Source organism: Tyto alba, unplaced genomic scaffold (assembly GCF_018691265.1).
Source record: "Tyto alba isolate M040663 unplaced genomic scaffold, T.alba_DEE_v4.0 Super-Scaffold_8, whole genome shotgun sequence".
NCBI lineage: Eukaryota > Metazoa > Chordata > Aves > Strigiformes > Tytonidae > Tyto > Tyto alba.
The window spans coordinates 6515939-6532153 of NW_024881329.1; the positions used below are offsets into that span (position 1 = coordinate 6515939).

Here is a 16215-nt window from a genome sequence, read left to right on the forward strand (position 1 = left end):
AGCTGCTGACAACTGGGCTGCTCCTTGTTGGTTTTGCGCCACTGCTGAATGCTTGTGCCTGCTTATTCTCACTTGCTTGGAACCAGGCAGCTACAACATGGCATTTGCCAGCAGCTTGAAGTGAACATCGTGCACCCCTTGAAATCTGTGTGCAGCTAGTACCTTTGGGTGGAACAGGCTGGCTTTTATTGCTGTGTTCTGTGGTTGTTCTGAATTTCATGAGACCAAATATGCTCAGAAACAATTTACTTCAAACTGTAAAAAACACCAACATTCAGATGTTTTACCCATGTGAATGATAGCACCATGAATGCAGAACTATTAAAATAGATCTAACGAAGGCAGATAGTGACTTTGTGGAGAGAGTGAAAAAATGCGTTTTTTTGCTAGCTGCTAACAACTTACAGGCACACAGTCCTTAGCCTCAGATCAGCCTGGGAAGATTTTACCTACTTAAGGTGAGGGTTTCTGGTTTCTTCTTTTTTTTTTTTTTTTTTTTTTTTTTGACATGAGAGTAAAATATCAGTTGTTTTTTCATTATCATCAATCATCGTGGTAAAGTGTGGGTGAGTAGATATTTCTGCCTGGGCTGATAAATTTCCATGACACTTTTTTGCTAGGCTGAGAGTACTAATAAATAAAAACTATTCCATTATGGCTAGATCTAACATTTATTTAGAAAAGCGTTCACTTTACTCAACTGTAGATGTGTATTAGTCTAATATTTTACCTCTTGTAATCCAATGCCAGGCTTGAGAGCAGTCAGTGAAATTTCCCACGTATGCAGAGTTTGTTACGGTCAATACAGAAGCCACCAAAAGCAAAGCCCAACTGTTTCAGCAAAGTTGCCATAGTATAGTGATACCTAACACCAGTGATTTATGGTATTGAGAATATACTACTGAATACTTTAATGTGAAAAAGTAATTTCATAAGTGAGTGAGCCAAATGGATCTACACCAAACCAAACCTTTACTATATGAGTAAAATTTTCCCTGGTTAAATTCAAGCACATATCTCCTTGAACCAAGGCCAATACCTTTCCAGCTTTGTGGCCAGCTGAGTCCTATTACAGAACTGACCACATGCAAATTCTTGGGGGTTTCCCTACATAATTTAACTTGAACGGACTGAAATATATGTTAATAAAAAATAAACCTTTTTTTTTTATTCCTATTTTTATTAAGCACACTATTGCTTTGAAAATATTAAAGATATACTACAACTGCTTCATGTGGACAAATACCAATGGCTAAAGAATAAATCAATTATTAGGATAAAAATAGTACCCACGTGCTGCCTTTGTGAATTGTTACCTTTATAAGACATGACAGTTTTGATGGTCATGCACTTCTTAAATCCTCTGTATTTTCTCTGTTTTTAAACAGTTATTTGTATAAACTACATGACTTATTTATAGAACTAATGGAATTCTTTTACAGGAGTCAGATCTTTCAAACAGTAATGATAGTTGGTTAGTTTTTTTTATGTCAGTGACCAGAATGTTTTCCAGCTTTTCAGTTGCCTTGCAGAAATGAGAATGCTGTCTATGAAGTATAAACAAACAGGTTCTGGCAGTGTTTAGAGATTTTTCACATGATCATATCAGTACTAGGCAGAAAATTATTTAGAAATTGAACACGGTAGCGTAGATTCATATGTGTACATGCTCACAGTACCTAGTCTGGCAAACTTCATAGTCTGAAAGGGGCTCTGAACTCTCACAGAAATTTATTGTACCACTTTGCATATGTGCAAGGAAACAGCTTGAGTCTGAACAAGGCCACAAAGGACAGGAGTGGACTATGTCTCTCATACCTTTGTGTTTCTTCTGCTTTCACGTGGACTCTGAACAGGTGTGGACGTTTGTGCACACTGCAAGGTCAGGAAGAATAAAAATGTCATGCAGTTTTATGGAAGCAGGTTAAAACTGGAGCTACGATGGCATTATAAATACCTGTTTGTTACATTTTCCTGTTTAATGCATTGTGTATGATCAGATGTACTTTGCTAAATCACCGCTTGACAGTAAGGAGAATGGAAGAGATGAGATAATTTAATGTATTGTATTCTGACATATATTTCTCAGCTTTGAAGTGATCAGTGCAGTGTTTTAAAATATGGACAATATTCTCTTATATCCAGCACAATTCTGCTTTAGGCATATTTTAAATGAGAGATCTATCTTACTGGGCTCTTTAATTACAGAAAATCACTGTTTCACAATTTTCAAAATGCTCTGTCTTGTTTAACATATTAATAAAATGGAACAAGCTCAAAGAATGAGAAGAAGGTTATATTGAGAATATCTATCCTGATCAAATAAATTAATTGCCTGAATGAGTCTTCTTCCAAAAATTAAGATATTTCTTAGATTTATTATCCTATAAAACTGAAACAAGATACATGTCAGAGAGAATTTCTTCCATAATTGCATATGAAAAGTATCAAAAGATATAAAAGTGCTGATATTAGATTTACATATCCATAAAAAATATTCCTTGTCTTTATGCAAATAAACATACAGATACACTAAAGGTTGAATACAGCAGAAATAACTACAGAATAAAGAAATAATTGCAGAAGTATCAAACAAGAAGCAGAATAGCATTTCTGTGAAAAAAATATTGTTTTTATATAAATCTGTTAAAAATACATGACACTTGAATAATAAAATATTGTAAAACATAAAAAATTAACTAGTAGAAAATAAAATATATTTTGAAATGCATATAGTATGCATTCATTACTGTAGTAAGTCAAGGAATTTAAATTCAGTGAAATTCTTATCTTCTATTATGGGGGAACAGCATAGATTATTTTACTAAACAAAACATGTACTCAAAATAAGATGCATGGAATGTATAAGTTAGCAGCAGCATCAAATGTGGGCCAAAGAACTGTCAGGGTTTCCAAATGATTCTTTCATAGAAGTGCTTCTGATTCCTTGGTTTCTAATACATTTAAAAATAAGCTACATAACTTATATTTATAGTGCCAGGAACTTTTCAAATAGAACCAATGCAAAAGCATTACTGAGCTGCTGGAAATTTTAAATAATTCTTTGTAAATGCCTTAGGTTAATTTAGATCTCTGAAAACACATTAGGAAATTAAGCTGTAATGTGAGCTAATTCAAATTTTAATTTGGCAAAAAGAACGATCCAGCCACATAGTTAATGTAAATAGAAGCATAACAGAGAAATTAATGAGGTTTCCTTTCGTTGAATCTTAAAGGAGGCAGATAATTAGCTTCTTTTGTTATTATTGCTGGAGAATGTGGTATTGTCTTCGAGGTGTAAAGAAACTGCTGCTTGCAAAATGATGTGTTCATTTGTCTTTCCTAAAAATTATTTACATTAAACTCTTGTAGGATGAAGCAGCCCAGCCACTGAATCTTTCAGCCCGACCCAAAACAGCTGAACCTGTCAAATCCCCAACATCTCCAACACAGAACCTCTTTCCAGCAAGTAAAAGCAGTCCGGTGACAGTGACAAACAAGAGTGGCATCCCCAGCCCGCTCGGCGGATCTCTGGGAAGAGGATCCTCTCTAGGTAACTAATCTGTCCTGGGCAAAGGAGAAAACTGGCAAGTTTTCTACATAAAATCTCAGCTTGAGCACACTTACTTATGAATTAAGTAGGTATTTGGGCCTACATTTCTGTTTAAAATGGGGGAAAAAATTGCAGGAAAGATTTTCAAAGAAAACTTGAAGAACAAGGTTTTACAAGGGTAACAGAAATGATGCAGCAGTGATATGCATCTATAAGAAATACAGCAAATAAATATATAACGTAAGAAATATACTTACATACAAATATATACACATAAGTAAATAGAGATGTATATATAAAATATGTAAAAGAGGTTTGTATGAATATCTTCCCCAAAGACATCAGTTAGGTATATACATGCAAAGTTAACTTCTGAAGTTTGACATCTGGATTAAACAAACAAAAAAATATCTTTGCATGTACATAGACCCTGACTAGATACTAGACATACACAGGTAATGGCTCATATGATTAGTGTACATGCACTGTAACAGTGCAACATACCTTAAAACAAACAAGTTTTCAAGCACTTTGTTGAGCCAGGGTCAGGGAGCTTCCAGTATCTCCATGGTTTACAGTAAACCAGAAGCCATGCAAGAAGGTAACTCCAAATGTGGTATTCAGCTAGTTAGCCTTAAGCTTTACACAGAATAAAATTCTAAAAGAATTGTAATCCTCTGCATTCTGGGTATTAAGTTCATATTAAAAAGACCATATGCTGAATATATACATATATATATTATTTTTTTAAAAAAACAAAGATAGAAAGTCTTCAGTCCAGACAGTTTATTTTATTATTTGTTCATGTTTTTCTTATTTGTTCATCCATATATCAAGATTTTGTTAATTCATATGGTTGCTAATAGGAAATTTTTGACCTGTGTTCAGGATTCTTTCATTAAGGAATAAAGCTTATTAGGTAATGAAACAAAATTGATCTGAAACCTATGTATGAAGTGTATCTTCACCTGTCAAGAAAGAATCAGGATCTGCAAAATGTAGATGATGAGCACAAAAGTTCAAATAGTGAATTTTATCAGTGACTAAATACTTACTACATACCACTTATTCACAATCTGTAGCTCAAGTGTACTTGTAAAATATATAGAAACACTTGTGAATAATGAACAGATATGTTAAATATATACATTAAATATATAAAAATTATGATTTGTTCCATTCCCAAAACACTTGGGAACATCGTGATCTCTGAGAGACACTTTCTGCAGCTAGCTAGATATTGTACCTGTCAATTTATTTCCAGCTATCACTGCACTATGCAGCATTAGAAAGTGGCATATCAGTTTGAAGTCATAGACCATTCCAGAGAAATGGCTGGAGGTGGTTCACCTAAGGTGTGAATATTTTTCATGTAAAGTCAGAAAGTTTTCCTCTCAGTCCTTAAGTATAAAAGAAGCCAAGGAATCATTGTTAAAAATCATCAAGCAGCGTAGGAGCTTTTGCTCCATTTTTTACAATAAATCTAGGTGATTTGGAGTCTAATTCTCATGAAAAGTCATTCAAATCTGCTTCCCAACTCAGGCTCCAGAATGGAACTTAGTTGCTGAATCAGTTCAGAGCATTGGAAATTTTACCCAGTGAGAACAATGACTGTTCTCCAATGTTACTTTTACTTTGGAGAGGGGTGCTTCATTCAAACAGAAAACATCATAGTTCCATCTAAAACATCATGATTTGCATCTCTTCTCATCTAGACCACAGTATTAAATCAACTGTTTGGTTCCCAGGATAAAGCATGAGAAACCCTTAATCTTAACCTTTTTTATTTATAAAGAGTTAAGGGTCCTTTGAGGTTGAATTTGCTATATTTCACTCAGCTGAACATCAATGAAGTCAAAAGAATATGAAAATTAACCTTGAAGGAGAATCCCAAGTCTTAGCATGTTTGGTTTTGGTTTTGTTTTATAGTGGACTGTTAGAAAGTACACAAATCTAACAAATTTAGAGTTTTTTAAAAGACATGTGCTTGTCAGGCAGGCACACAGATCATGCACTAACTTTGAATGCTCAAAATTTCCCAGCTAGAATGTATATACACAAATCTATCCATGTGTGGTACAGAGGATACTCCCACGCAGGAACAGGTGGATCAAGTTAAAGCTTCATCACAGAAACACAAAACAACCAGTCATCTGATAACTGCTGTCTTTTGGTCTCAAATCAGAAACTGTTCTGGGATACTCATCTTTAGCATGCATTTTAAGATGCAACAGGGATGTTTTGTGCAAGTTTGATGCATGCTTAAAAGTTTCTCTTACTGTCCAGAGTGATGGGAAAGAAACAATGTTTTCTCTACTGCTTTAGAGCTTTATACTCATGTTAAAGGTGATGACAAACTCTGTCCCCCAAAGGTAACTGTGGATGCTCTTTCTGAAATTGAAAGCTAAATGTCTGGAGTGATAGTTCTCTCAGTAAAGAAATTCTAAAAAATTACATAGACTTTCATGGCCAAGTAAACAAGATTTCTTTCTCCTTCTTTGTTCATTTTATTAACTATTATTAATACTTCAAAGGCTTTCCACTTAAGCTTCAGAATACTGTGGTCTTAAACACATATTTAACTTTAAGCTTTGAGTCCATGAGTATGCTCAGGTACCTCCATATCAGGCTATTGCAAGACTTCAGTGGTTGTATTTGTAAGAGCAAAAGAAGTGCACCGGCTTAGCAATCACATCTATAGATTAATTCAGCCTTCAAACAGAGAACAATTGCCACTCCTTCTCCTTTTGCAGATGTTAGTTGGGTGCAGCTCTAACAGTATGAGAGCTGGATTCTAATTTGGATAATTACCTATATAATTGTGTGTTCTCTGTTTATAGATATCCTTTCCAGTCTTAATTCACCTGCCCTATTTGGGGACCAGGATACAGTAATGAAAGCCATTCAGGAGGCTCGAAAAATGAGAGAGCAGATCCAAAGGGAGCAGCAGCAGCAACAGCAGCCACATGGTGTTGATGGAAAATTGCCCTCCATGAATAACATGGGTCTAAACAACTGCAGGAATGAAAAGGTAATATCTCCCTTTGCCACACAGTCTGTCATTCATTCTTCTTTTCCCTGCAAATAGCTTCTTATTTTTATATAAAATTTCTTTTTAGAGCTTTTTGCCATCTCTGATTTCATGTTAAATACACCTTGTCACTTCATAACGCTGTGCTACAAATTCCTCTACATTTACATGACAGCATTCAAAAAAACAGTCCTGTGCACACATGATTAAGCTGTAAGCATGCATGTGACAACGTGGAAAATGAATTGGTTGAAGCTACCATTGTTTGTGGTCACTAGATTTTGAATTGTGCTTTTGAGAATGATTGGATTCATAAATGTGGCAAAAAGGCCAGTTATGTACTAGCATGGTTCAGTATTAAAATGCTACTGAATGTATCTGAGAGTACTTGAATCTGTGACTCAGATACAACAAAGGGTTTAGGCTCAAAACAGTGCTTTTGGCTCTTAGTTTCAATGGGAAATTAGAGAACAAAGTTCTTTGTTGAATCTTGGCTGTAGTTTCCAAACACTAAAGTCTAATGGGGCACTACAATAAAATGGTAAATGAGAGAAAGTGGTGAGAGAATGTGCCCAGCATTGGACTGAACAGGACATCATTCAGTTTACAAAATAGCAAGATGGGATCACATCCAAAAGGTGAGGAACAGTTTCTATCACACACACTTTAAGGACCACTCAGAGGACAAAGAAATCTCTTGGAAAATTCTGTGTATCTGTGTTGTCCTGCTCTGCGGCCTTCCCAAGGTCTGCCAGGTCTACTCCAGGAGCAGGTCTCTGCATGTATAATAGAGACAGTGGACACTGAATTGGCTGAGCTATAAGGCAGCTGTTTTGATGAAGAATGTTTCTCTCTTAACTTCCCTAGAGGTGTCTTACGCTACAAAAAATACAGCACATGAGTTATTTTTCACCACTGACACAAAATACGTAGTATACCACAATACATATTCTGGTTAACTAGAAAGGGAAAAATACTATCCCAGTAATCACTATGGCATTGGCAAGTAGGAACAGTTATGATGTGAATTAGTAATGAACAAAAGCTGACACATTCATTAACCTATAAAAGCAACTAGTATTTCAGACCATTTGCTGAAAAAAAAAATATTGAAAAACAGGTAGCTTTCAATGCTTATAATAATTCATTAATGAGTATTCTGTGATATATCTGTATATTAGAGGGTAGGTTCTTTGTAACTTGGGGGAGGGATGGAAGATTATAATATACTCCAAAGGCTAACAGGAATATTTAGCCCAGGTTGAGTATAAGACTCAGCAGAATATTAGCTATATCTTAAACCATGAATTTACTGATACTATGATCTTTTCTCAACACACAAGGGAATACTCGGTGAGTAAGAGGATTGTAGCAAGGCACGGAAAGGAAAAGAACTGTTGTAAACAGACTCATCAAAGATTCATACATACCTATTAATACACATTTTATATTTTTGATTGATAGGTTCTTTACAGTACTCAAAACAAAAGAAAGGCTCAGTGCCTGCCTGTTAAAAAGATTTGTTAAACTGTTGCCACACAGGATTAACAATGCTTTTACAAGTCAAATTCAGAGGCTAGTAAATATTTATTTCTGCTGGTGTTAGTTTAAGTGTCAGCATTGAAAAACTCATTTTATACAGATTGATACTATGAAAAAAAATAAAAATTAATAACTGATTAACCAGGCCATATTCAGACAATGCTCTAATTGTAAAGTCAGTGTTTGTCTTAACTAAGAGTTAGGGTACTAAAGCACAGTTATAAAAACAAATGTCACACCTATAATCAGTATTAGGAGTTTATAAAATGATGTTATTTAAAAATATATTTTATGAGTTTTAGTAGCTTGACATTTAAAAATATCTAATACACTAGAAGGGCTATTAAAAGAATTCTTAACATTTGATTTGACTTTGAAAAGTAAGCATAAAAATGGCATCCACTTACTTATCAGGTCCGCTCCCTGACTATTTTCAGTACCATGTTTACGTCTTGTGTTCATTATAACAAGTTTCTATTTCGTCTTTCACCTTTTAAAGCAGAGTCAGTAAATATTTCAGTGAATAATCTGAAATTTCTTTTTTTGTGCTGGTTACTAGCAATACACAGATTGATGTACAGCTTCCAGATTGAAGTTATGCATCAGGCAGTCAGAGAAAAAAAAAAAACTTTTTTACTTGCAAATATAGCAGAGTCAGTTGGAACTCTGTAACAAATATAAACAACATCATTCTTAAATGCCATCTTTTATGGGGAGACTTTTCATGGTAGCTCTTGCAACTTTTAAAATCTAAGAATAAAACAGCAGCAAGGAACTCTGTTGTTAAATCTCTCAGTGCCCTTATACAATCGTGCTGGGTTTATTTACTGTAGCGTGTACTATAGAGGGAAACGTTAAGTCAGGGAAAAGTTGTAATATGTACTCTGGTTTTACCTTTGGTATGCTAGTCTGTTATCCTTACTCTGTAGATTCAAGAAAAGGCAGGGTTTATAAAAGAATGGGATATAAATTGGTCACTTTAGATTAAGACATATCCCCAGCCTCTATCCTAAAGAAAATAAAAGAATTAAGTCAGTCATGAATACTAAGGGAATGTATTTATATTTTCTAACAAGTATAAAATACATTAAAACCAGAAGTACTCTTTGCACAAACAGAATTCTAGAATAATCTTCTTTCCCCCTTTACCCTCTGCCTTTCAATTTTTACATTATGATATATTTCTTTTACTCTAAAAATGATGGGCAGGATGAATAAAATGGGGGGAGAGGAATGATAGATCACTTCAATTAGAAAAACATAATTTTGAAATAATTGTATGCCAAGAAGATTGTGTACAGTTTCTGTCATAATCCCAGTGAAGCTTTGATAACAGAGTTGCAATTTTGGATTGGTTTCTTTTGAAGAATCAGGATCCTGTGTTTTCAGGACCAAATTTTCAGAAATTGGCTTCAGGTAATTAGACTTATATAAATGAGTAGCTAGAAGCCAGCACCAGAAAAAGATGACAAATTAATTGCCTGCAGCTGGTTTAAAAAAAAGCTATTGAGTTCTGGTCAGTTACTGGTCTTCAAGTTCAGATAGCTGGTAATAGTTTGTTGTGCAAATGATTGCGCTTACAAAATTATGTACATATCTTCAAAGCCTGGGCCTAGGCCTTTTTGAAAATGTGTCATTTAAATCTCAGAAAGCTTTATATTTGGTTAGAGACACAGAATTGAAAATTGCCTCTGTTCATATTCTGCTGTTCAAAAACATCTCCTACAAAGCTTTAAAAGTGCTCACAGAGATTCACTCATCAGAAAGACCAAAACAAAACCATGCAGCACTCTGGCACAGTCCAACTTTGTCATTTGCTAAAGAATTAAGGTTAGGCTGTGCTTTTGAGATGGGCCCGTTCTATGGGCATCTACAATTATGGAGTTATTTCAGTTTGGGTACTGTTGTGGGTTAGGGTAGGCAGGTAAGCACCACACAGCCACTCGCTCACTCCCCTCCCGTGGGATGGGGAAGACAATCAGAAGGGTAAAAGTGAGAAAACTTGTGGGTTGAGGCAGTTTAATAAGTAAAGCAAAAGCCGTGCGCGCAAGCAAAGCAAAACAAGGAATTTGTTCACCGCTTCCCATCAGCAGGCAGATGTTTAACCATTTCCAGAAAAGCAGAGCTTCAGCACATGTGACAGTTACTTGGGAAGACAAATGCCAAAACTCCAAACGTTTCCCCTTCCTCCTTCTTTTTCCAGCTTTTATTGCTGATTACAGTGTCATATGGTGTGGAATATCTCTTTGGTCCATTTGGGTCAGCTGTCCTGGCTGTGTCCCCTCCCAACATCTACGTGCTGGCGGGCCAGCATAAGAAACAGAAAAGGCCTTGATGCTGTAAAAGCACTGTTCAGCAACAGCTAAAACATGCCTGTGTTATCAGCACTGTTTTGGTCACAAATCTGAAACTCAGCACCATGTGAACTAAAATTAACTCTAACTGAGCCAAAACCAGTACAGTGCACACAAGGCAAAAAGTCACTGTAGCGGAGTAGATTCTTTTCTACTCCACCTGGTGCTGATCGGGTGTAGTCTGGCTGAGGAAAGGGAAGGAGTAACTATGTCAATGCTTTCACAGAGTAAACAAAAACACTGGGGAACAGGAGAGAATTAGGAAAATCCAGATAATAGGCTACAGAGCTCTTTCCATGTGATACAAGTAAAATCGTACAAGAATTGGCTTTGTCTAGAGGATATGAATTATATCCAGTCAAGCCATGTTTACCTTCAACAAAAAAGAGTACTTAAACAAAATTTGCATTGCTAGAGCTACTTGTATTTATCTTAGTATTTTGAACTAGCATGATTGCCTAGAAAATTTGCTTTGATTTAAGGCTTTAAATGAACCCGAAAATGCTATATTATTTATACGATAACTGACATTATTTTAAAAAGAAGCGGATCCTATCTTTTTTGTGCATAAAGCATGAAAACACTGACAAAAGCACTTCAGAAAATCTTTGTAGAAAAAATATAGGCAGAAATGTGTTAATTTCATTGGAGAAAAATATATGAAGTCAAGATAGAACATATAACAAATTAATAATCACAACATATCTGCTAGACCCAAGGATATAACCCCACCTCTCCATCTACTTACCCACGAAGCACATTCATTGAGATCTGAGAGGAAACAGAATTTAATTTAACATTTTTGTGTTTATATTCCATTCCCACTCTTTTGTAGATTTTCAGGCAACTGTGTATTTGCAGTAGGAAACCAGAATTAGACCCCAAAATAAATGACATGAGTCATCGCCTACTTCCTGGGAATTATGGTACTTTAGCACCTCTTATAATGAGCCTTTTATTCCTTTCTTATTTCTAAATCAAAGTTTTACAAGTTGAATCCACATCATTTATCCTAATATAGACCACAGTTTGTATGCAAAATGTGTACATTCTTAAAGATGTATATTATTTACCCTTGGAGATGTTACAGTCTATTGATCAAATCCATATTTAGGCACTTGGATTTGACTTGATAAGCCATAACGACCCCTTTGGAGGTGTTATGGTCTGCTGTATTTAGGGACTGTTAAATATGTGGATTATTGACACAATAGAGTGTAACAGCTCCTCTGGAGATGTTACGCTTCATCATTCATATGAAGCTACTGCACATGCGTACAAACTTTGCCTGATAAAAACACTTCAGGAAGTCTTTGTAGAAAAAGTTGCTAGTCATGCATAATCTCCTTTTGACTGCCTACAGCCCTGAAATTACTCCATCATTGTATTGCTTTTTTCTAAACAGAAGCAGCACTGGATTATGTTACCCACAGTTTTTTATCAGATTTTTTTTTTCTCCCTACACGTTCAGTATTATGGACAGAACAACTGCAGAGGCAGGAGTCACACTGTCTTTTCTGCAAGTGAAGGGTATTTCTAAGACAGTCACCAAGAGAAGTACCTTGTTATTAGCATTCTTGTTATTAGTCATTTCTCAACTCAGTTTAAAAACAAAAAAGCAGATAGTTAAGAAAATAATTTTCCAAGGCATCCTGCATTCAATTATCTCTTTTCCTTTTACCAAAAGTAGTCACGACCACCCTTAAATTGAGAACATGAATAAATTGGTTATAAAGGCCTTGTGGATTTTTATAAACCTTTATGAATAAGTGGTTTAGATTAGCAAGGACTAATCTATTCTCATTTGCTTTTATCTTTTATAGAAATCTTCTTATATTTTATTTTCTCCTTTAGTTTCTTACAGAAGAATATTTGTAACTTGTAAATGAGAGGTCAGTGCTTGTATTTTAGTCTGCTGGGAGACATACCAGAAACTAAGCATTTTCAATTCAATCCTTATTTCTGTTGGTTAAATTTTAGTTCTACTTGTAATTAAAGGGCAAATACCTCATAATTAGACCCAAAACCAAATAGCAATATCAACAGCAAATGACTAGTCTTGCAAAGTTATTGCTTTTATTGTGGTATTGTTTCAATAGTCATTGTACCAATTTCTGTTCTCACTGTAACTTAAGGTAGGTCCTGCCCCATAGAGTTTACATTTAGGTATAATTTAATTTAAGTTTAAATACATATATTTAGATTCTATAACAGAGAATCTGGATCTGTATAGAGAGAAAAAAGGAAGACTGATTTACTTAAGGAACTGTTAGTGTGGTCTCACTTTCTTGCAAGAATATAGGCAATTTATTCAACTCAGTGGGAGTGTATTCCATCTGTCTAATGAAGAATCCGATTTCCACAAAGAGACACTGCAACTGGGAAACTGTTTTTCCTGAATACGTCATTCTGCTCAGTTGACAAACCTTTCTCTGGGGAGTTTCTGAGACGTAGAAGGACACGTTGCATAGAGACAACCTCTTTACAGTCTCATCGTTTTATAACAGATAAATGACTTGTCTGAGTTAAATGCCCCAGATTAGGGAAAGTTTCAAATATAAATCGAAGCAGTCCTCATAATTCTTACAAAACAAATGTACTTTATACTTTACTGTGAATTTGGCCAGTTCAGTAATCTGCTTGTGGCTGTACATAACATATGTAAGCAACAATTTTTTTATATTGGGTGTTCAAAGTTAACTTCTTAAAGCCATATTTGGGCACCAGTATTTTATTCTAAAACCCCTTTATTTTTAAAAATAATTTAAAAAAAGAAATATAAAAATATTTTGTTCCAATTTTTTTTTAAACTTAAATAACTTTGCAATTTCTTTTATAAGTTTAGGGATTATCCTAGCCACATGAAAAACGTGCCTTCATTTTATATCAACTGTAATATTTCCTTAATAATCTTGAAAGAAAAATAGTGACTCAAGTAAAAATTTTCTAAAGTAGCTGCAATGCAGGAGCCTATGTCCCACTGAACTAGCTCCGAAAATTTTACCCCAAGGCAGACAAGCAGATTTGTGACTGTATATACAGTAACGGTCTATTTTCAGTGAAATTCCACAGTTTTGTATCCTTCTCCAGCACTTTTTACAATAATTTGGACAATTCAGAATTTCAACTGATGTAATACTGCCCCCTTTTATTAGAAATGTAAAACATGCTGGACTTCAAACATTTAGTTTTGTAGTTGGAGAAATTGTGGGGTTTTATGCTATTGCTTCCAATATTTGAAATTGCATGACAGGATAAGATAAAGCATGAAATCAATATACATTTGTAACAATGAATGGGGGAAACAAAGTAATGATTCCAAGCAACATTTTCACAGGGCATATTGTGTGTATTATGACTGGACTTCCTAGGCAGCGTACCACCCCAGGGAATTCCCTGCTATTTTTTCAAGAAGTTCAAGGTGGTAAAGATTTTTGTTTTGTATGAATTTTATTGTCACATGTGCTTACATTACTTTTCTAAACCAGTGTGTTTATAGGATAACAGTAGGACACAGTGAGCATTGTCTTTTTTTGTTTTGCTTTCTGAGGTCTGATCAGGAATCAGATGCATCTTTGAATAGCTGAATGATTTTAATATCTCTCAGACACAGAGAGGTGTTGCAGTGAATTTATCTTTACAATTAAAACTTTAAAATGTAATTTGACATTAAATTCAAAGCAGAGCATCTTGGAAAAAATAAATTAATCCCCGGGTCTTCAACCATACCTTTTAAAGAGAAATGTTTCCATTATAAATAACCAGGGAAAAAAAAACACCGACTTTCAATATAACTCTGAATCCTGTGCTGTATCACTGCATTTTGTAGATATCACACGACATAAAATCAGGTTTAGAAATTGTACACATACTTAAAGAAATGTTTTATCTGATCTCTATGTATTTATTGAGGAAAGTGATGGAAGTTGTAACTGCACATGCACAGAGGGGTCAAATATAGCCATAACACTGGTACTCAGGTTATAAGAGTTATGGGAGGAAAATACCATTGCTAACATTAGCCTCTGTAGAAGAACATAGCTCCATTATCAAGTCCAGGTTTATAATGGGAACCAGGTGTAGAAGGCTGTGGGTATGAAATCTTGTCAAGTCTGTTCCTCAAACTCAAGAGATAGAAATATTAAAGCTGCTCATGAAACATTAACTTTCTGTCTGTATGTAACACATGATTCAGACTTTAATTGATCACATGCTATTGCTCAAATACTACTATTTACACCTAAATATTCATACTTGTGTCTAACAATATGCCTACTTTTTTTTTTTTCAGATTTATTTCTTTATGTTATGTGTAGAAAGAAATACAAATAATGTATTTGAAATTTACACATTAAAAATACATGTTCACTGAAACTGTGGAACTGACAGTGAAAAATCAAAAAGAAACAGTGCAAAATCTCTGGCATATGTAGGTCATCTATATTTACAGATAAATTTGCTTTAGTGCCAGCTTACTATGGAACCAGTTTTGTACCTAGGAAAGAATTTAGTGTGCAGACCTTTGTTTTTAAGCATTTTGCTCAATTTCCTTGCTTTCCAAAATTTTCTTGATAAAGTTGGTAGTTTGTGCATTTCTGTTCCAATATATTAGATGTGCAGTTAAATGCTTATTCCCTCAAACTATGTAGAGGCTGATTAAAATAAAATCTAAATTATTTGTCTATTAATTATATTATCAAAATCAATTAAGTGGAAAATATTCAATCTTTGCAATGGAAACTTTATTGGGCCATAAATTAAAAAGAAGTTTGACCAGTCCAATAATGATGTACATATGTAAAAAGTTAGAATATAATGCACCTAAAGAACCTGCATAAAACATTATTATTTGAATAAATATATACGCATAGTGTGTGTGTATATGCTTTCAGTTCAATCACAAGAGCACTTGGCAATAAAATATTATATTCAGGAAATAAACAAGCACACTCTTTTAGTATTAATAGCTATTTTTGCATTTGAATATTGGCTACTAGAGTTTTTGCCACTACTTATGCTTAATAGTATGCTTGTATCGTCACTGAACACAACTATGTTTTCTTATTTCTGTTGTCAGGGCTACTTGAAGGGGTTGCCTAGCTGCAGGTTTTAGACCTCATTGATAATAATAATGATGATGATGATGATGATAATAATAATAATATGATAATAATAATAATAATAATAATAATAATAATAATAATAATAATAATAATAATAATAATAATAATAATAGGATTTGGCCCCTTTCTTCTATTGCCTTTGCAGCTTGAGAAAAAATGCCAAATACACTGCTTTCTGATTTTCATGGAGTGTTTCCTCTGGAAAGGATAAAATCTTTGCCCTATTTTGGTCTTCTCTCTTAAATCTTGTTGCAACAGAATATCCCAATGGAACAGAATTAGACTAAAATGGTTCCCAAGGGTGAATGTTGAAAAATTTGCACAAACCAACAAGGATCATTTTTCCCAAAGGATGATGTTCTGCCATAAAGGATAGTGTCTTTGTGATGACTGTAACAGCATAATGATTATATCTTCTTATGTACAATACATTTCCCAAGCTACTCAGGAGACTTTGCAGATATACACTGAAATGTATTCCATGCTTTTATTATGCTTCTCCAGAAAACAATAAAGATAGTTTGAAAATTATTGTTTGAACATAAATTTGCTAGGACAGGAATTCATTGATTTAAATTGTGGGTCAGAATGGCAGCTGCACAATCCTATCAT

The 16215-nt window shown here is 34.4% G+C and overlaps 1 protein-coding gene across 6 annotated transcripts in view; it reads left to right on the forward strand.

Annotated features, from left to right (window-relative positions):
- SOX6 (SRY-box transcription factor 6) overlaps positions 1 to 16215 on the forward strand; it is a 337003-nt gene that overhangs the window by 271932 nt on the left and 48856 nt on the right. For all 6 annotated transcript variants that reach the window (XM_032984902.2, XM_042784521.1, XM_042784522.1 and 3 more), the window contains 2 exons: positions 3373 to 3553; positions 6394 to 6584. In XM_032984902.2, coding sequence (XP_032840793.1) covers positions 3373 to 3553; positions 6394 to 6584 — 372 coding nt within the window. The remainder of the gene's footprint in view (positions 1 to 3372; positions 3554 to 6393; positions 6585 to 16215) is intronic.